The sequence below is a fragment of the Cavia porcellus genome, unplaced genomic scaffold (genome assembly GCF_034190915.1).
Source record: "Cavia porcellus strain 051 isolate PalLab524CR breed Dunkin Hartley unplaced genomic scaffold, mCavPor4.1 scaffold_7, whole genome shotgun sequence".
Classification (NCBI taxonomy): domain Eukaryota; kingdom Metazoa; phylum Chordata; class Mammalia; order Rodentia; family Caviidae; genus Cavia; species Cavia porcellus.
This window is the reverse complement of record NW_026947490.1, coordinates 85,749,364-85,771,674: the sequence shown is the minus strand read 5'-3', so window position 1 is coordinate 85,771,674 and position 22,311 is coordinate 85,749,364. Positions and strand designations below refer to the sequence as shown.

General features: G+C 36.1%; 1 protein-coding gene across 1 annotated transcript in view; it reads left to right on the top strand.

Annotated features, from left to right (window-relative positions):
• LOC134477103 (zinc finger protein 345-like) overlaps window positions 1–22,311 on the top strand; it is a 58,834-nt gene that overhangs the window by 30,765 nt on the left and 5,758 nt on the right. Inside the window, exons 5-6 of the mRNA XM_063254073.1 lie at window positions 9,595–9,648; window positions 9,928–10,046. Of these exons, the coding sequence (XP_063110143.1) occupies window positions 9,595–9,648; window positions 9,928–10,046 (173 nt within the window). The remainder of the gene's footprint in view (window positions 1–9,594; window positions 9,649–9,927; window positions 10,047–22,311) is intronic.

Sequence of the window (22,311 nt, the reverse complement as noted above, 5' to 3'; positions counted from 1 at the left end):
TCTTTTAGAAAGCAATATGTTTCAAGAAGAGGTCTTTTATTTTGTTAGATCTATTTCTATGTATATTATTTTTTAGGATGTATCTATGGGTATAATTTTTTCCAATGTCTCTACAAAAATCTAACAATGAAGAGCAGTTTTAATTTTTTATTTAATGTAATATTATTGCTGAATAACTGACAATTTAAAATAATTGAAGGGCCTGATTTTTTGTGCTTGACCTTTTCAGACCTTCAAGCATGAATAAATGAAAATGTCTCCTATTTCGATGATCTATGCAGCTGTTAGACAAATCAATGTCTTGGATAACTGTTGCTCAGCCTCGAGTGGGAACTGTTTATATCCCTGGCTGTCTTCTGGTCTTCTCAACTAAACAATATGATATTAATCCCTGATGTAATACCAGCTTAAATTTCTGCCTATCTCTCAGTACAAATCAATGATTAAGAGTTATAGTAAATCTTTCCAATGTAGCTCAGAGGTCTGAGGAAGTCATCTATAGATATTAACGTATTTATCAGTGTCATCTGAAACTTTCCTAGATTAAATTTAATCTACCTTACATCAGTGAGAAAGAGAGAGAATCATGAATTTAGGGAGTTTCATATGATGCAATTACAGTTTATGCACAAATAATAATTACTTCATTGTGAAGAAAGGTTGAACTTAAGTCAACTCTGAACTTTTGTCAACTTTTCCACAACATTATCCTAGTTATGATCAGGCACCATGATTAGTTATTCTCTGTGTTTTCAATTTTGACTCTAGAATAGATGTTGTTCCTGTGAAGGTTCACGAAATAGCAAATGACACTTTTTGGTTTCAGGGATTCAACTCATGACCTTGTACTTTCTAGGCAAGCTCTTGTGCCACTGGATGAAACACTGACCCTCAAAAGTCACATTTTCACAATTGAAGGGTAAAGTATTTTGCAGGGCTTAAGAACATATTCCAAAGGAGTAAGGCATATTGATCTTGAATTGATCATTTTTAGAAAGAATAAAATATCAGGAATGTGTACTAATTTCTATTTGATTTTTTTATCCTAAAATCATTCTGTAAGGAGATTCCACTTCATGGCAGATTGACTGCATCCAAAAAGCTCAGAAGATAAAATCTGACAAAACCATCTTTGTTAAAAATAGTGTGTAATATTTTCTTCTCCACAAATTTGTGTGCTTACATAAATGTCTATGTAAGGATAAGTTTTGATTGATCTCAGACATAACCACTTGTTTAAAGGAGAAAGCACTGTTTACTATTAAATTAATTATTTGTAGTTCTTTGAAATTAAGGCAAATATCAAATAACAAGTTGAAAATCGTTGGAACAATATCCAGCCTATAAAGGAGATCACTTCTAGTGACCAATAGGTAATAATGGCTTGGAGAAAAATCCTACTCTATGTTTTATGGTGAAAAAGTCTCTAATACATTTATGTTATTTGCCTAATCACTTAAACAATATTTTGAACCACTAAGACATGACCACATATTTTAAATACATTTTAAAATTTATATATTTTTGAAATTCATAGGTTAAATTTATATTCATTACCTAATATGCACAATTTACTTGTGAAAGAAGGCATATTTATTTGTCTTCTTTCACATGAAGTTTAAAAGGCTGACTAAATCTCTTGCTTACTCTTAATCAGCATATGTCAGGCAGATATGTAAATCATTTCCTGATAGCTGTTTTCCTCATCCAGAAAAGGCAAAAAGTTGTTCAAAGCAATAGGTCTGATGTTTAGAAGATGTGCAGACTAATGACAAGTTTTTGCCAACAATTTGAAAAAAAACTGTGGAATTTCCAACTGAATAGTAAAGAGACACATATATAATAGACAAACAGAAACTTTTTCACATCTGGGAGCCAGTTTCAACCGAGGAACTTTTATGTATCTCCCAGACCACAGCACTGGCCATGACACCTCATTAACTTGCTAGTTACTTGATCCAACACAACCAGATGTCTGTCTACAGAAAGGAACCCAGCTACCTGTATCATCAAAATTCCATTGGTCATTTGCTTCAGTGGAGGAGCAACAGAAAATGCTAGAGAATTCTTTACTTTGCTTACACACATACTTATAAGTAATCTATCTTTTTGCTTCGATCCTCACATCCTTTCAAAGCGTCATGTATTTATAGGCAAGACTTCTCAGAGGTGCGTAGACTTAGGGCCTATGATTATGCTTTAAGAGCAAGTGATAATGAAATAGCTTCAGTATAGGTCTGGGAGGGGACAGTGGAAATATCATGCTGGCCTGCTTTCATCATACATGGTTTAATCCCTGCATGAAGATAAGGCATAAGGGAGTTTTGTGTCTATTATTAAAAGCATTGCTGTGCTTAGGTCTGTTTCCAAGATATAAGCAGCTAGTAATATTTGCAAAACATTCTACCAGATTATTCAATGTAATTTTTCCAGAAAATGATATATTTTTGTTTTCTCAAGCAGTTTCCCTTGGTCTTGTCACTTGTGATGCAATTCAATTCCCTTCTCACTGGGCAATGCCCCATAGGAACCAAATCTATTAGCTCTTCCAAGTAATCCTAACCCACAATCACAGTCACATTGTTAGTTGGCTCAACAGTTGGCTCAAAGGAAGGGTGAATTGATTTCTTTTTCTTCTTGTTACATTCCCTAGGCCCACCATGGTTTGTGCCAGTCATGGGTAGGGTGCATTTGGCTTGTTCTCCTCCCAGGACTTGCATGCCTGTGACAGGTCATGGAAAGGGAAAATTGGATTCATTTACTTCTTGTTACTCCTCTCAGGCCCAGCACAGCTTTTGTTGTCTCACAGGACTGGGAAATTTGGCCTTTTCTTATCTCAGGACCTGTATGGCTTGTCCTGATTAACAGGAAAGGTGAACTGGTTTCTTGTTCCTCTTGATAGTCCTCCCACACTCAGAATGGCTTTGAAAGTATTCTTGCTTTTAACAAAATAGATCATTTAAGAGATATGTAGTGACACTGAAATTTATGAAACTCTTTCAAGCATAACATCACACAGGAAATTGCAGGAAACTGTTTTTACGTGTCACAAGAGTACCTTCAAAAATATCAGCAAAATTTTAAAACTAAACAAAGAGATAGGTAATATAAGCATTTAATTTTGTTAACAACTGTTATCCTTATACATGATTGTGAATTACTCTATGTGTTTGATTGTGCAATATTAAAGTCATCAATTATAGTAATGTATATTTATATTGTCATAGCTCACAAGAAAGAAAATATGAAAGTGAACTATTTGTACTCAAGTAGGATAAAAGAAGACTGAATATATGGTGTGCCTACAGAATAGGGATATGCTTGACTTGTTCTAAGGAAAGTGAGTGGCTCTTGAGTAAATAAGTGTAAATTAATTGTGACAAAAAAGGTAAATATCACACCATATGTCTAACATGGTAGACACATTGGAAGCAATTCAACAAATAAAAGAAACTTGTTAAGGAAATGAAAAGTACCTTTTGTGGAAAGGTGAATAACTTTGACCAAAGGGAATGACAGAGGTAATGTAAAAATGACCAAGATGTGACACAAAATCTGTACATATCACAAATGTATATTGACCAGTTTTTTACAAAAAATGTTGGATAAAAAAAGATAAACAAAATTTGGAACATTTTTCAGGTGAAAATGATAGCCTAGAATGTTGGTAAGAGAAGAAAGAGGCATCTGTGTGGAAAACTGCGGAGTTTCTAAAGCAGTATACGGTTTTAAATGCAAAAAGTTATAAAATGTACACAAGGATATATTGTAGAATAAGTATTCAAGTAAAAGATCTTGAAGATATGAGTTTACTTTCCCTGATTGCTAATTGCTGAAAATACTGGATTTATCTGTTGGCCTTTTCTATTTTTGACTCAGAAAAGTCTTTATTCATTTCAATTGCCTATTTCTTGTTTTCAGGGTGATCAATTTTTTGAGTTCTTTACTCACTATATTATTGATAGTCATCAACTGTCAAAGGAATAGCTGGAAAAACTGTTGCACTATATAAGTGAAATAAATCAGAAAAGCTTAAATACTTCATAGTTTATTTTATGAAAGAAAACAAGAGTATAAATTTGTTAAGTAGAAAAAAAGAGATAAATACAAAGATATTTTGCAAAACTAAAGAGAACTAGGAAATGGAGGAATGTTACAAGGAATCTGGTGAAAGAATTCAAGTGTTTTATGCACATGTGTAAGGGTCTATAATAAATGCATCCATTATATACAGTAAACACTATTGATAAAAATGAATAAAAACCAAAAAATTAAAAAGTTAGAAAAATTTGAGGCAGAGGGAGGTAATCGTAAGTGAGTTTGAGAAACTGATTAACAGGCTCCAAATGAATGTTTGTGCTGGTTTCTCTCAGAAAAGAGCAGAACATAGGGCTTGCACACACATTTTCTTTTCTTTTTTTTTTTTTTTATCAGTACCTGGGATCTAAATCACGACTGCTTGCTTGCAAAGCAGGCGCTTAGGCCACTGAGCTAAATCCCCAGCCCCCCCCCACACATTTTCACCACAGAGAGGGGGGTCTAAAAATGAAATAGAAATGTCCAAGATCTGAGGCATGGATCAATTTGCTCATAAATCAAAAGAGTATAAACCTACAAAACAGGAAAGACATTCACACAGCTTCAGATCCTAAGTGGAGGACACAACTGTTAATAGCACTCAATATTTCACATGTTCAGAAACCAAGGTTCATTAATATAAAAAGCATAATCTGAGTATATGGACAAAAATGAAAGCTGATGAATAGTTAAAAATACAACAGAGTACTATCACACTAGCGATCATATTATCTTGAATATGTTTTTTTATCAGACTTGCCCAATGCACTCACATTTGCTGTGGACACTGTCTGAGAGTCCAATAACAGCGCTATTCATAAAGCAGGAATAAATGCAAATGAAGCTTCCTTATGCCCATGAAAACAAGCCCAGGCCTGATCCTGAGCTCTGGACAGAAGCTGAGTCCTGGATGGCCAACTATTACCACTAAGTGATCAGAACTGAGCACAATCACTGTGGATTTGGGGCTGAGTTGGGTTTTCCTCTTTGCACTTCTGAAAGGTAAATTGTGAACAAGCAATAAGGGAAGGGAAAGTGGTCATGAGTGGGATAAACACTGGACATGTATGAAAGTTTCCTGACCAGGATGTTCTTTTGTTTTCGTGTGTCTAGGCTGATGAGCAGCTTGTGGAGTCAGGGGAGGGTTGGTGCAGTCTGAGGGCTTCCTAAAACTCTCCTGTGCAGCTTCTGGATTCACTTTCACTAGCTATGGCACTGGTTCTGCCAGCCTCCAAGGAAGGAGCTAGAGTGGAAGGCATGTGTCAATTATGATAGTAGGTATGTCGGCAACGCAGACTCCATGAAGGGCTAATTCACCACCTCACCAGCAATAGTAAGGACACGCTCTAACTGCAAATGAGTAGCCTAAGACCCAAGGACTTGGCTCTGTATCACACTGCAGCAGACACAGAGTGAGGGGACATCACTGTGAACCCATACAAAAACTCTCCTGACTCGGAACCAGAAGGGGGCGCTGTTTCCGCCTGGAAAGAAAGGCAACAGGCACAGGTGCAGGAAAGGAAGCTGGCACTGAGGGCTTTCATTTGGCCTCTAGGATTTTCTTTCTGTTTTAACATCCTGTGACCTGAAGAGACCCTGAAATACGTAGCCTTCAAGTGACTTTTGACCTATCTGAGGTCAAGTAAACATGCTCGTTTAAAATTAATTGTATAAATGAATATACATGCACGTAATTTTTTCATTTTATATTTAGGAATTTCACCTAATGGTCATCCATTGCCATCTCAAGGAAACTTAAAAATTTTGTGAAATGAGATTTCTTTTAAATGTCAAATTAACCGATGTGGTGGCTCATTCTTCTAATCCTAGCACTTTGGATGCAGAGGCAGGGGAATCAATTGCAAGTGTGAGACCAGCCTAGGCAGCAAAGGGAGCGCAAAGCCAGCCTTAACTGCATAGTGAGATCATGTCTCCAAAAGACAAAAAATGTTGAATGAACATGATCTAAAAAAGAATTTGCTAAGTTTAGTCTGGTGATATGTCAAATGCCAAAATAATTGCATAGGAGAAGGAAATTAAATCCATGACATACCTGTTTATAAGATCTGAAAAGACATGACACAATCCCCACCGTGGCAATATAAGAATATCTGATACCCAAGCTCAGCCCAGCCCCAATAGGAGTCCTTTCCTCAGGGAGGAGAGGAGAGCAGGCAGATAGCTAGCTGATCTCAGGGCAGAGTCCATGGGCTTCAGTGAACACTTTCTGCCCAAGAGCACAAGCAGGACCTGGGTTTCCACTTTCCTTTCAGACCTTAGAATTTAGAAAGTCATAAAATACAGCATGGTACAGTGTAAACAACCTCTTTCCCCCTCTATTCTTTTCCCTCCTTCATTTTCTCTATCTGCCCTCATTTAAATCATTTATAAGTGGAGAATATGTGATAACAAATACTCCAGTTTCATATATTTAATTTACTTCCTAAACCTCTGTTCACTATTATAACTCTACCCACTTAGTCTATTTTATAAGTCTCTTTTGTATGTTAATTCTGCATTTATCAGTGGTATATATTTTATTAGTTTTTTATTTAAAGAGATTAAGACAAAAGATTACAGAACAAAATAGATCATAACAGAACAATGTAAGCAACACAGTACTTCACCACAAGACAACCGCATATTAACAGTAGCTACCATAATGTCTCTTTCTTTGAAATAGTTGAGCTTACCTTCACATATGATAGTATCAAACATAACAAAACAGTAAAAAACAATTCAGGAGAATGAAAGAATTACAGGGCATTCAGAACCAAAAAACCAAATCAAGCAATGGCTACTCTATTATCTCATTTTCCATAGAAAATGTGTATACTATTGCACAAAATAAAATCCATTAAAATAAAACATGATACAACCAATGGAAACATAAGAAAAAAAGCATGGTATCACTTCAAACCAAGATGATATTAAATCAGCAATGGCTATTTTAATGTTTTGTTTTCTTTAAAATATCTGTTCATACCATCATAGATAACAAAATCAAACAAACCAGAATAAAACCATGCCAACTAATGAATGAAAACATGGTGTTTTCTCTGCATCTTAAAACACAAATCCTGGTGATTGCCTGTGTAACACGAAAGGTTAGGTGACAGAGAGAGGACAGATCATGTGAGATCTGGACATAGTGTCATCTGAGCTGGATACAGGACATGTGAGGTATGCTATCTCTGAGTGCTCTGCTTGGATGGAAGGCAGCAGTACAGAACATCTCTAGTCAAAAAGCAATCATTTTATACTAGGTTTTTACATAACATTGTCAGTTATTAGCATGTGTTGTCTCTTATATGTCATCCTGAGCAATTTCTGGGGTTGGAATTGACTTGTACACACAGGTGGTGGAGGTTGTGTTTACTATTGGCATTGATTCAATGCAATGCATTCAACTCCAGAGATCGGGCCAACAGTCTGTTTTGTGGCAGCTTCCCTCTGTGATCTTAAGGACTCTGCTGTGCACCACTGTGTGAAAGACACAGGGAGTGAGATTGGTGTGCACAGACAGAACAACCATGTGGAGACAGACAATTGAACATAGGGAAAAGAGATTCTGAGCTTCACTGTGACACCGGTCATGAATTATGTAGAGAAAGAAGGGAAAAGGGACTCCTGGGGGGAATGTAGAATCCCTGTGTCCTCACAAATACATAGACAAAGACACATAAACAAATAAACACAAACACACACACAAACACACAAATATACAGAAACAGGAACACAGACACACAGATGAACACATATATAGTGCCCTTAGAACCTTCCTCCTTCGATGTAGCTTGTTCATGTCTATTCTACATCTGTATCAATATGAGGTAAGTGACTGTGCTCTGTCTCACATTCCGCACATGGTCTAATCTTCAGAAAATGTGGTATAAAATGCACCTGCACTAAAATTTCCATTTCCAGTATATATAAATTTTTCAAATATTTTATCACAGTGAGAGAAAGTTTGGTAACATAAATACAGAATGGCAAAGCTTCAGTTACTGTCTCTTCTTGTACATACAAAAACACTCTGGAATCCAGAGCATTCATAACAAAATTTGTTTAATATGAGGACCAATAAAGTGCCAGTGCACTGTGGAGGTTGTCTCAGAGAGAGTGTGCCTATTTTTATGCAGGAAAATAATATAGAATCTGCTAGTGCCAGATTTCCAATCATTTCTAAAGAGTGAATTAGGGGCTCAGAAAAGTCAGAAGCTTGGTGCTTGAAAACTAAAATTGTACACTTGATGTCAGATACACCCATCACATTAAATCTTGATGGTATATGATTGGTAATTAAAAACTCCATCAGCATACTTATAAGAAACTCTCTTATTCAAGAGGCACCGTTATTAGGTAGAGAGCAAAACTATTAGCAATAGCCAAGCAGTAATCACTGCAGAGAAAATTATTGAACCTGTTAATCTGACATAAACTGAGCCTATGGACTCACAATGATGAGAAATGTAGCTTTGTAGAAAAGCTTAGACCTTAGGAGGGATATTTCCCTTATTTTACTTAGAGTAAAAAAGAAAAGAAAAAAGGTTTAGGCTGCTCAATAAGTGGAATCCATAAAAAAGAAAAGAAATGATTTTCTTTTGATTTTCTGTGACTTAGTCACAGGTGGGGGTGCATACACTACCCCTGCCCTATGGTAAATAGTGAATGTAACATTCATAAAAATAAGGGCTTAGAGATAGCACAATTGAAATGGAAAATGTAAACACTTCTTTTGGAAGGAAGACAAGAAACGAGGGTCAGACATCTACTTGTGAGAAGGTAGTGGCCAGATAACTTAGGGCCTTGGTCCCTGGTAGCATTGATTAAAGAGGCAAAAACTCCTTTCCCTGGAACTTGTGCCAGGCCCTGAGATACCAATTCTGGTACCATTGCCTGCCTTCATATTCCTACTTCAGGTTCACTATATTTTCTTTCATGCTCTCTGTGTTTTACATCTAAAATTTATGACTTGGTTAAAACAAAATTAGATATGAAGTGAAGTCTAACATTAGTTGAAAGGCTAGTGCATTAATATAATGATCTTAAAGTGGGCTATATCCATGTAAACCAAATATATTTTCACTTATAGTCTAAAGCGTTTTCTCTTTCCATACTTAATACAAGGAAGTGATCTAGTGGATCAAGTACACACACTGTTTCAGCAATCATTGTGATCCTCAAGTGTGGCTAGGTTTATCTTTAAAATTTAGGTATGATTTATGACACTGGATACAGTGTGAAGCTTTTGTGAAGCAGGTGGACTGCTTGATTTTCCTTCATGTTTACTTTTTCCCAGAAACTTGTTGCTGTTTTTGTGTAGTTTCTTCATTCATGCTATAATGGAGTTCTCTTGGTGGATGTGTACCAATTATTTTATGAAAATGAGCAGACTTAGAGAGACCCTGTGACAATCTGGGAAATAAATTTTATGGCGCCATTCATGACAGCAGCCACAACCCATTCCAGTTAGTCCTGGTCTGACCTGGCCAAATAATCTTTTCTGTCCTGAAGGGATTGGTTCTTCCAGAGGACATTCACCTGGGAACATTTAGGACCCAACTTCAGGTGAGTGCACTAAGACTTCAAGAAAACCCAGGACAGCTTTGAAAATCCACCAGTAAAGCCCTTAAATGGAAGTATTAATCCTGGAACATGAGGGTTGAATCACACGAGAGAGACAGGCTAAGGAGCCAATCATTGATAAAGGTTGGGCTGGCTGCACACCCAATCAGGTACCAAGGGAGGAGGGATCTTCCTGATCCTGGTGCAGAAGTACTCATTCTGAGTTCAGTGTTGAGAGCCTGGAGCTGAACACACCTTTACTTTCTGTGACTTCTTATTAAGGGCTGCAAAGGATACTCGGACAACCTCAAGCATCGCAATGGTAATGGTAACTTGTTCATGTTGGAGCTGCGAATGGGATGGAATTGTGTAAGTTTTGGAAGGAAAAAGGCAGAACCACTGTAAGTCCAGAAGGTCTTTTGGGCAGCCACAGGCACAGCTGTGTTTGGAGTAAGCAGTGGTTTGAGGGAAAAACTGAATTCTGTTCTCAAAATGAGCAAATATTATCCTATGATTTCCTTCTGTGAAAACTCTCCTCTCAGTGATGTTACCTCATAAACAGAACTCATAATCTCATAATACTAAATGTTGAGTTCTGGAACCAAAATAAGAAATGAGAAGAGCTCTTTGACTTCTGGAATGCTTCCCACATGGGTAGTCAGCCCTCCAGGTACACATAGCAATGTGGATTTAAAATAGACCCCTATCTATCTATCTCTCTGTCTGTCTGTCTGTCTGTCTGTCTGTCTGTTTATCTATCTATCTATCTATCATTTATCTTTCATTTTCTATTTTCTTTTCTGTTTTACTTTTTATTGCTTCGATACAGAGCATGTCTGTGTAGTCTGGTCTGACCTTGAACTCTGGGCCACAGTCCTCCATCAGCCTCCAGTGTGAGGAGATTAGATTTCTGAGTCTCTTCACTCAGAAAAAGAAATACTTTGAGCTCAGGTTCTCTATTCCTTTTCTTCATTCTGTATGGTCTACAGGAAACAGGGTTTAGAGATAAACTGGCTCTTCATGTTTACATTTCTATTATCTCACTAGTTTAGTAATTAGCAGCTGCAAGTAACCATAGTAGACTGAGATCTGCATTTTATTGTGGGGGAGAAAATTAGCTGCCCATTCAAAGCCCTAGGTCACTGTTTATTCCATTTTGATTCTATGAAGGCCACTAATTTTGCAACTTTACCTCACACCCTTTTTAAAAATAATTCCTAATTTATAAGCTGATAAAACCAACACATTTTTTGAAAAAAATTGAACCACTGAAGCAAGAATTTCCATGGAGTTTAGAATGCTGTGAAGTATTTGGTGGGTGATGATGCATTAGCTCCTGTGGGGAAAGTTCCTGCAGAGAATAACTTCATGTAGGTGCTCTTTGTTAATCTCACACTGAGAAACACAGCAAACTCGTGTCTACATGGATGTAGAGATGTGATAAATAGGAGAATAGATAGAGAAATGCATCCCCTCTGAGAGAATGGCTGTGCCTTAGGGCTATGCTTAGATTATGACATGCAATTTGAAATACTGAGTGGGGTATGGTGGCATTGCCATGAATCCCAGCACTCAGGAGGCTGATACAGGAGGATCCTTGAAAGTTTAAGGTAAGCCTGGGCTATGAAGTCAGCTCAAATGTTTCCTGAGCATTGTGGCACCCTGTCTCAAAAAGACAGAAAAAAAATTGCAAAACCGAGTTGGACTTTTCACTAAATTACAGGTATATTCACATAATCAGGATCTGCATCATTATTAAAAAATAAGGAGAAAAGTATTTTTTTGAATGAGAAGTGCTAATTGAAAGGAAATGGGAGAAGTGAGGGCTTGTGGAGTGCGGCCCAATCAGCAGCCAGAACAGGAAAGAACTTCTGAAGTGAACTTGACCAATTGTAACAGCACTAATGGATTGTCTGCTTGGTAGGTCCCAGAATGGAAAAAGGTTCAGAGGCATATAGAAAGGATGGAAACTTGGTCATGGTTAGATACTCCTTCTGTGTATACTGATCAGCTCATCTAATTCTCTCTCAGGTAAGATAGGAAATTAAGACACTAGTATTGAAGGTTTGAAAATATGTTGAACATCATGTCTAAAGTAGCATGGAAAGGATTAACTGTTGGAACCAAAGATTTCAAGGCCTGTATGATGTTTCTTATTGTGCAGTGACTGACCTCAGAAATTTGGCCTTTACATTCTTCCAAATTTGAAAAAAATAATTATTTTTTTTTAAAAAAATGGCTGCATTTTGAGATGAGGTCTTTCTACTTTGCCCAAGGTGGCAAGATGTATTGAGATTTTGCCAGAATTCTGACTCTTAAGTTTGTTACAGAGGAATGAAACTCTCAAGCTACTATATGTCCAGTACAAGTTCATGTTCTTTTAATATAATGAATTAACTGTAGGAAAAACAAATGCTAAAAGCAGAAGTATTTATGGAAAGAAAGAAAGCTTCGATTGGAGAGAGAGAGAGACAGACAGACAAAAGGGGTCCCAAGTGGTTTGCCAATGGCTCAGTACTTTATAAGAAATTTTATAGAGCAAAACTATGTGGTGAGGCAAGTAAAAAGAAAGAACTACATCAGAACCCACAAGGCAGGCAGACCTGAGGTGGGAAAGAGCGATGGTCAGCCTAAAAGTTTAATTGTTGAGGTAAAATTGACAAATCAGGAACAAATAGGGAAGCCAGTCACATAGGAAGCAAGCATTCTTTAGGAATCAGTGACTCTTCCTGTAGGATATTGGAATGGTGACTTCTGGCTTCTCAAGTTGATTAATACCTAATCCTTTAGCATTATACTTAAGGGGTGGTTGCATTTCTTTTGTCTTCTATCTTAAGATCTAGCCCACTGCAATAGGCGTGAGTCTCCTCCAAAGTCACCAGACATCTGGTTATCTGTGCTAGCTCCTTCAAGAGCCTAGGGCTGTCTGCTGACTGCCTGTAATATTTCTAAATCGCTCATCTGCCAGTGGTAAGTTGACAGACATGTGCCACCTTGTTAGTTACAATGCTGTGCCTCTGCTTTGGTGGAGAGAAATGTGTCTCCTTCTGTAGTTCACACTGTCCTTACCTCAGTCTCATGCATCATCCACTGTAGTGCTAGGTTTCAGGCATGCACTACCATGCTTGGAGCAGTGTTTTCATTTTTTATGCTACTGAATTTCACCAATGTTTCAGTGTTGGGGTAAAGTAAACAACACTGAGTCATGGTGGTGCAGAAATTTAATGCCAGACACTTGAGAGAGTTAAGAGTGTTTCAAATCTAAAGCCACACCAGATAACTGAACAAAAGATTCTTTAAAAAGAGATGCACTTTGAGGGTTTGCACCCACCGCAAATTATCTTTTCTAAAGTCCATGGGACACTCAGACCTAAATTTCTTGCAGTTTAAACTTAATATTGAATTTTTAAGTTAACAAATATTTACTACTAGTGATACATGGCACACTGCAATTTATATGCTCATGTCATGGGATACAGAGATGCGTCTCTGGTCTCAGAAAAAGGACACCAGGTGAAAAACCAGGGATTAACAGTGTTCTGCATTCAGTAAGATACATACGAAGTTTAGTGCTGTATTATAAATTAGTCTTTCTGCTATATCAAAATACAGATAAAGGCATTTGTATTGAGTTGGAAAAAAATTAATGCATAGCAAAAGTATTTGTAACAGTAGGTTTGCTTTTGTGCATATTCAATGCATTTTTTGACAGTTACTTTTAGGTTGATCAAGTCATTTTGTTTTTGAAAAACAACAACTTTTGTGCCATTGCTTCCAGTCTTCATATTGTCCCCTGCAGAACATGAGTCTTATGCAGTTGTTTCCAGTTTAGAGAGCTGTATTCACCTTTTTCTTTTTAGTAGATCTGTCAAGAGAGCCTTGCAATCCTGATTGGAATCATGAATACTAATGTTGGAAATTTGTGTGTTCATTTCCCTGGATGTTTTAATTATTATTGTACTAATGTGGTGTAGTCTGCTCACAATGCTTGACATGTATCCCCCAGACAAGAAGATAAAATGAAAATTTTATATCAGCAGAAACTGAGCTGAGTGGTTAGCATTAGAGTTAGGATTAGACATAGCAACTATTCCTGTAATACATCTTTTCATTTTATCTCTGCAAAATGGTTTTAGGTTTATAATTTCAGTTGAATGGTGTGATTCAGCCTCAGGAGGGTTCCAACTTTTGGCAGTCTCATCTTTTTAAATGGAGAGAAGCTTCTAAGCTATCTAGGAATTATTAGAGTACTGACTGCATTCACAGTTGTGTGAGCATACAGAAAGAGTTCAAAAAGGTGGGATACTAAGGTGAAAACAAATCTCTTATTTTACTGTGCATGACAACAGGTGTTTGCCATTGCCTTAGAATATTTGCCTCAATTTTGCTCATGCTGTCAGAATTAAATCTTCATCCTTCCAGTGGAGATTCCTCAACAGAGACAGCCTGAGAGGCAGGGGCCATGCACGTGATGTAATCTCATAGGTCATGCTTCCTTGTGATATGAAGCCACATCCAGACATGGCTTTCCTAATAACCTAGGTGTCTAACACAATAACCTAGACACACGAAAAGTGACAGTAGAAGTCTAAGCAACAGGGGTGTCAACTTGAGCACATTAGTTTGGAAAATAAGTAAGCCACAAGAGATAACATTTCAATCCTTGAGAAGGAAATGGATATTATGTAAAATTATGCTAAATCTATGCCTTCTCACAGGGAAGAGATTGAAGGTGGAGCTGTATGCAACTTTCATTCTGCCCCCTTGCTAGGATTACTTTTCATAAATCTGGAATCCCTTGTGATGGTGGATAAAGTCAAGTATTTTGTTGGATATTTTATCCCAGTTATTGAAAGTGTAAGAGACATCTAACTATGCTAAATTAAATGAGAGTTTAAATATGAGGTGTCAAGCAGACAAATTGTGTCCTCCACATTGTTTCATTGTAATGATGGTGAATTCAAAAATTAATGAACACACTCTCACAATTCCAAAGTCAATTAGAATGTTTAAAAATCACATAAATTTTTTAAAGCTTCAAGATATGTAAATTTTAGCACACATTTTAGCATTGGCTTTGATGAAAATAATTGTTAGCACATTTGCCAGGCATTTGTAAACTACTGTCCTCTATCTAGTCATGTGATAAATGAATAAACTGTTTAATACATTATCTTCTATACCTTAATGCTAAAAGTGGGATGTTATGATAGGAATTTAAATAAAAGAAGGTGAAATAAATACTGTAAAGGACAACTTGCAACAGGGCTGCCTGTTAAATGTACATACTGATCTATTTGAAGTAGGGAATTCACATGTACATGCAATTATTTTAAACTGGAAATCAAACTCACAATCTCACATTGCCAGGCAGGCACTGTTCTGCTGAGCTTAATCCCTGGCCTTGTAAAAGGATATTTTCTTTGAGTGCAGAGAAAGAAGCACCATTGGCCATGTAATTCTTATAATTCATTGACAGTTACTAGATGTTGTTGAAAAGGACATGGTAAATGATGCACTTTGTGCGTTGCTGTTTCATAGGTTTTCATATTTTTGAAATTCAGTCAATGTGAATTGCATTTGATATAATGCTCATAATTTACAATTCACTTGTTTATACCTGATAAAAATTTACATGGAACATATCTGTTTTTCAATCCAGAGATATTGTCTTTGGTACAGTATCTTATAAATTATATTGAATTTTTGTTGCAACTTTAATTTTTTGCCATATAGACTGTCATTTGAAAATGAAAATATTTGTTTGCATTCCAACTTATTCTCTGCTAATTTTATTCTGTTTCTTGTATCTTGTCTAGGCCCACTGACATCATTGTTGGGTATTTTTCCTCTAGATTTCCATGTATTTAATTACATTACTACACAATAATGCCTCTAATACTTTTAAGACTTTCTTCTCTATTGTTGTTGAGAATCTGTACAATTATATAGCAGTGAAATACCCAGTTTTCTGTGGGGTGATTTTATCATTTCTATATTGCAGCAGTTTTCTCTAGTTCTCTCTGGCAACTCAGCTCTCAGAGGCTCAGGGATGGGCCGGTTATGGCACTGCTGGCCCTAGTCTCAGATATCCCAGACTGCAAGGCAGAGTGATGCCATGCACTCAGCTCTCAACTGTGCTGATTGGCTTCCCTCTAGCTATTAATCAGCTCTGCCACCTATTTTCTCAGTCCCTTTTAATCTCACCTGCTCTCCTAATAATGTGACCTGCTCCCCTGATAGGTTGACCTATTCTCCTTTTGGTGAACTTAGCATTTCATGACTGTTAGCTGTGGACTTGTTGCACTGACATTTGCAACTTTTGTTTATTTTACCTAATGTGGAAACTGTCTCAGCATTTCTTTTCTGAAGACAGATAAACAGATATAAATTGATAAGTTCCTATACTGCAATTTATTGTTTTAATCGTTTAAGGAGAATGTTATTACCAAAAGTTTTCTGTTTAGATTTATTTATAACAATGAAAGTGTCCAAGATATATACAGAGTGTTTCACCATTGGGTCTTAACAAAAGAAATGAAACTAAGGGAGAAATCCTACTATGTAAACAATATGAGGAATCTACCAGTCAAATACATAGCTTTCAAATGCAGCAAAGAATTCACAATGGGAAGAATCTCTACTTAACCAATTCTGGAAAATATTCACTTCATGTAATCACTGACAAATATGAAAAAACGCACAATGAAAAGAATCTGTATGCATGTAAGCAATGCAGAAATTGTTTCTCCCACCAGTGACTGCAATGACACCAAAGAATTCACACAGGGAAGTAATCCTATGCATTCCAACAATGGAGAAAAGCATTTAGTGCACAAAATGTCATCAAATAAGGAAATAATGCACAAAAGGGAAAAACCCTGTGTAAGTAGTCAATGTGAGAAGGATTTCTTACAAATTTTTCATTTTATAAATGTTAAATTTCCCACAAACTGTACAATAACTGTTAAAAAGATGTATTAAAAAGTTTCTGTTGAAAGAGATGCTAACCTCCAAAATGCTGTCACATTGTGGCCAAAGTCTATGTGGTGTGAGAAAGCTCTCAGTATACATTGGTATGGTCAAATACATAAAGGTCAGCACTATGAAGAGAAATTGTACACACATAAGTGTCTATTTTGAAAATACATTGCAAATTACTCATGTCATAAAGACCTGTAGAAATACTGTAAAAAATTGTGTCAATATATATTCTAGATTTTACAGAGATCACACATAAAGATGGAAATATACCAAACTATAGTCATTTTGCATTACAGTATCACAAATAACTAACTGATTTACTTGCATGTAGACTTCTTATTTTAAAAATCACATATTTAAAGATAAGTCAAGAATTCAGAAGAATTTTCACCAAATTTTTTGATCAACTGATGTCACCTTCAAAATTGACGCCTATTTTTCTTGCAAAAATATGTTTCATATGGATCTGTCTCAATTGCTTTTTAGAAAGATCTACAAAAACACATATAATTACATTAGTGTCTGTTTCTAGTACATTATGTAACATTAATTTGTGGAAGGCATCAATGTATATAGTAGTTCTGAGTTCTTTATTGTTGCCTTAATATGCCCTATTTCTGTTTCTGCTCTATTTCTTGCTCTTCTCTAGTTTTGAAATATATATATACCCAACAGCCTATTACACATCATGTGTAAACACCATCCCTCTTATATTAAGTCAGTCATTTACAAATAGCAGAATCCTGAATATGTAAGTGAATCAGGATTTCACACAAGTTCCTAAGGTTCAAAGGAAAATGCATGGAATATGATTTCCAGAGAAGGAATATTGAATGATGGAAAGGATGTCGTATTGTGACACCAGAAAGACAGTGTCCCCAGTGTGAAATAAATAAGGTGACAATCACAAGTGTGTGAATTAAATACATGAGAACTGTAGTATTAGGATTTTTTGGTCTGAAATGGTTTTGCTATGAAGTTCGGGCTGGCCTTAGGCTCACGTTGCAGTCCAGGCTGATCTTGGGCTCACTGTGTAGTTCAGCCTAATCTTGAACTTTCAGCAATCCTCCTGGCTTAGCCTTCTGAGTCCTGGAATTGTAGGCATGTACCACCATGGCCAGGTTGTAGCATTAGATTTGCCTAATAAAAATTTTCCTGCAGTGATGATAATACACCACATACCCCCCCCCAGCTAAATTCCCAGTCTCCATTTAGGCACATGTTTCACGGTTGCATTTTAGCAGCATCTTATGGTATTAAAATAAAATTCACAATTAAATGTTGACCAAATCTAACTCATGTTCCATTCTCAGTAGTGTAAGTCAATATAATGTTAATTGGATCCATCATGGATCTCAGTTTCCTTTATCAGAGAGCTGTCCTGACGAGGTTAAGAGCAAGATAGGATGAGATCTGAAGAGAAAGACAACACATTCGCAGGATGTTGATTACACTGTTGTTATTATGCCAATTTCTGTATTTAGTACCATTGAATTGTTTATTCATATAAATTTTGTAATATATTCCAAAATCATAAATATTTAAATGTTATATGTGTAAGTTTCTGTTTGTATAATATATTACTCTCCAATATTGGAAATATACATGGAGGCAGTTGGCATTTCTGCACACTTGATCCTGACGTAGAAAATTTCTGACAGATTACTAGTAACTAATAAGTTCCTACTTATATTCTCTTATTTTATTTTTTTTTCTCATTTTTTTAAAAAAGAAAACAGTTCAGACATAGGAAAGGTGGTGGTTTCATGTGATTTAAGCAATCTGAGAACCTGAGACAACAGGATTTCAACTTTGCAATTAATATTCAGGCTTGGAAAATTAGAAACAGTGAAAATCTCTCTGTAAATAAAAATAAAAATTGCTGCTGGAGAGACAATTCAGCATAAATGTCTGGTATTACAGTCTCAGTCCTAAAAATTAAAATAGGCCTTGTTTCCTGATAAGGCAGTAAAACCATTGGCCTCTCTCACACTCAGAGTAGATATAAGAACCAGTTTAAAGAAGAAAATCATTGCTTATCATTAAACTAATTCTTGCTGGTTCTTAGAAAGATGGCCGAATTTAAAAAATGAGTTGAAAACAATTGAACAATACATAGCATACAAATAATGTCATTTCTAGAGAAAAAAAGATGAAAATGGTTTGGAGAAAAATCCTACTCTGGCTTTTAGGATGAAAAAATCTTTAAGACATTTCTGTTATTTACCTAAACATGTAAGCAATGTTTAGTACCAGTAAGACAAGGCTACACATTTTAAGTCCATTATAAAATTGTATATGTCTCTGAAGCTCACAGGTTAAATTTATATCTGTCATATAATAATCACAATTTACATGTGAATAAAGGCATATTTATTTGTCTTTTTTGTGCACATTTAAGCTAAAAGGCTGGCTGAATTCTTTTTTTACTTTTAATTAACTTATGTCAAGCACATATATAAGTCATTCCCTTGATAACTCCCTGATATCTTTGGCTCCAGAAAAGCCAAAACATTTTTCAAAGAAGTAGGCCTAATGTTGAAGATGGGCAGTATAATTACAAGGTGGATTTAAAGTTAATTCCCAAGAATTTTTAAAAAACGTGGGGTTTCCAACTGAATAGTAAAGAGATACATGTACAATAGGTTAGTGGAAACTTTTCTGCAACTGGGAGTCAGTTTCTACTGAGGAACCTTTATGTATCTTCCAGAGACCAGCCCTGATCACATCAGTACTTGACCCAGAAACAATAAGATATCTATCTCCAGAAAGGAATCCAGTTGCCGGTCTCATAAAAATTCCATTGGTCAATCAAGGTAAGGTTTTAATGAGTGTTTTCCTAGAAAGGAAAACTTTTGATGTCTCATCTGACCCATAGATGACATATGGATACCTTGTCTAAGATGATTTCCTATCTTGGTGTTAGCAAATTATCATTTTTTATGTGCTTATCTTAGTTGTTTTGAAGGACTAAGAATCTTTTTCTCTAATCTCACATGGCTACAACAAAAAGGAATGAATGAAATGGCAAAAATTATTAGAAACCCTATGAGAGAAAGGAAGGATTTTTGAGTGTGTTCAATAATAATATAGGAATCCAAGAAGCCAAATTGATAAATTTTGAGTTTAAATAGCTCAGCTCAGTGACCACTCACCTGGACCCATTTCTGAATCTCTCTAAGTGCACCTGAACTGGAAAATTACAGTGCTTTTAAAACAGAGAACTACAAAAACACATCCTGTTGAAAGAATTTATCTAGAATCTTACATTAATTTTTGATTGACACCTGCATCTTTCTTCTTTGTTGAACAGGTTGATTTTTCTCTTGTGGGTACAGCTCATTCTTCTTTTCTCATGGGATTGTACTCTAAAGGAATTTTCCTTTCTTCTGAGTCAAATACAGGACACAAGTTAAATACAGGGCTCAAGAAGGTTGCAGTTATGCCAAGCTACAACACCATTTTATGATCACAGAAAGTTATTTAGACAAATGGGCTGTGAGTCATTGTTTTCATCCTGGAAAGGTGAGGATGGAGAATTTCATGAGGTAGTTTGCCTTCTCATAGTAGATCAGATAAAAAAGGGCACTGATGAAGAACACACGACATGCCCACCAGCAAGCAGAAGATGATGGTAGTCTTTCTCAATGAAATCAGTGCCCCAACATTACTGTTTGCCAACCTATTGACTTTCAGTTGGCAGTTAGGGTCTCATGATTTATTAATCAATATGTATATTTTCTAAGAATAAACCAGATATCAGAAAAACACCTTTTTATAGAATTTCATGTCAAAATATATGAGGGAGAACTCGGAATATTATCTTTCTGTAGAGTTGCTAAGATATCAATCCATAGCTATCAGGTCAAACAAGAAACACTAGAAAATTTATTACCCAAGTCCAAGTGCTACAATGCAGAACAGGAATAAAATGTCCCATTAAAGAAGCGGCATAACATTCCAAAGTTCTCAATTTAAATTGATCATCATTTTAACAAAATTATAAGAGCAAGTGTTTCCAAGACATTACATAAAATTATATGAGCCTTTACTTACAAGATATTACATAAATAATTGAAGCATAAAAATTTTTTATTACTGGCATGAATTATAATCAGAATATATGAAACAGAAACAAATTCTTACCTATTTCCACTTATATGTGAGGAAGACCTCCAAATGATATAGTTCTTATGATATTGGACCTCCAAATAATATAAATAGAATATAACTCAACTAGGTAAATGTCTCTAACTGAAATTTCCTGTTCTACAAAATTGAAAAATGAGTTCTAGGATGAACAGAGGTTAAGAAAAGGGAACAATTTTTGGAAAGTGAAGGAAAAAATTCAAGGAGAGAGAGAAGGCATAGGGAAAGTAAATTGCCCTAAATTTAATTTTTAAACAAGCTAAAATGACTGTATGTCTTCATGAGTCTCTTGGTGATATTTTTATACATTCATGGTCATGTATTGATGAACACCGGATGTTTATCATCCTTCCAAGCAATGATCCTTTCTGTTTTATGAGAATGTCACTAGCACTTTCCTCCACCTATTTGGGATTATGTAACCCAATATTATGAGCTGTCACCAATTTTCTATGTGAAAGAAAAGCAGGGATCTTTCCCTCTATCCTCTGTGATCCTGTACCTTGTGGGTCAATTCCCAAATTCTGGATTGGCCCCATACATTCTGTGTCAATAATTTATCTCCATTTTTCTGTGAGATTGCCACGTTATCTTCCAAATATGAGACCACCTGAAGTATCTGTCCTTCTTTGTCTGATTTTGTTTCCTTCATCATTAAGTCACACTATTTTTTTAGACACAGTTTCACTACATTGTTCAGGCTGCTTAGGTCCTTATGTAGTCCAAGCTTGCCTTTAACTCTAAGGAATCATCCTGCCTCAGAATCCTCACTGCTGTGAAGATAGGCATTAGCCATCATGCTTAGCTCGGGAGTCACCATTGTCAAAATTCCAAGAGTGGTGATCTCCAAACTGCAGCATAAATGTCTCTCTATATCCAGGTCCAAAATGACAGAGCAGTTTGTTTAGAACTTAAGGGAAAATAAGCCCTGCAATCGAGAGAAACATCTTCAGGTATTCAGATCCTATATACAAAACACAACTGGGTGTGACATTTTCATTGTCTTACACAAATATAAAGAAAAAACCATAAATACAAAAACATATGACCTTTGTACATGGAAAAAAATGGAGAGGCAGAGATAGGTATTCAAGACACTATCACAAAATGAGCCATGATAATTCATGATGGCTGTCATTATTACCTAACTTCACTATATTCACTCATATTCCTATGGGTGTTGCCTTCTCTGAAACATCCATCACCTGAGCTCCCTGCAAAACAAACAGACATGGCCATGGTACCTCTTTCTGTTGATGAGAACCAGCCTGGACATGATTTTACAGTTCTGGAATAAAACTCAGTCAAGGTGTACCTGGTGTTCCCACTCAGTGTTCAAGGCAGAGCACACACACAATGGAGCTGAGGCTAAGATCGGTTTTCTTTGACAATATTTTAAAAGATGATTTATGGAAAATAGCATATTCTGGGTGTATACATTTACAAGTGGGAAAAGCAGGTGACATATGTGACAATTTCCTGATCAAGATCTCTGTTTGTAGGTGTCCAGTGTGAGGTGCAGCAGGTGCAGTA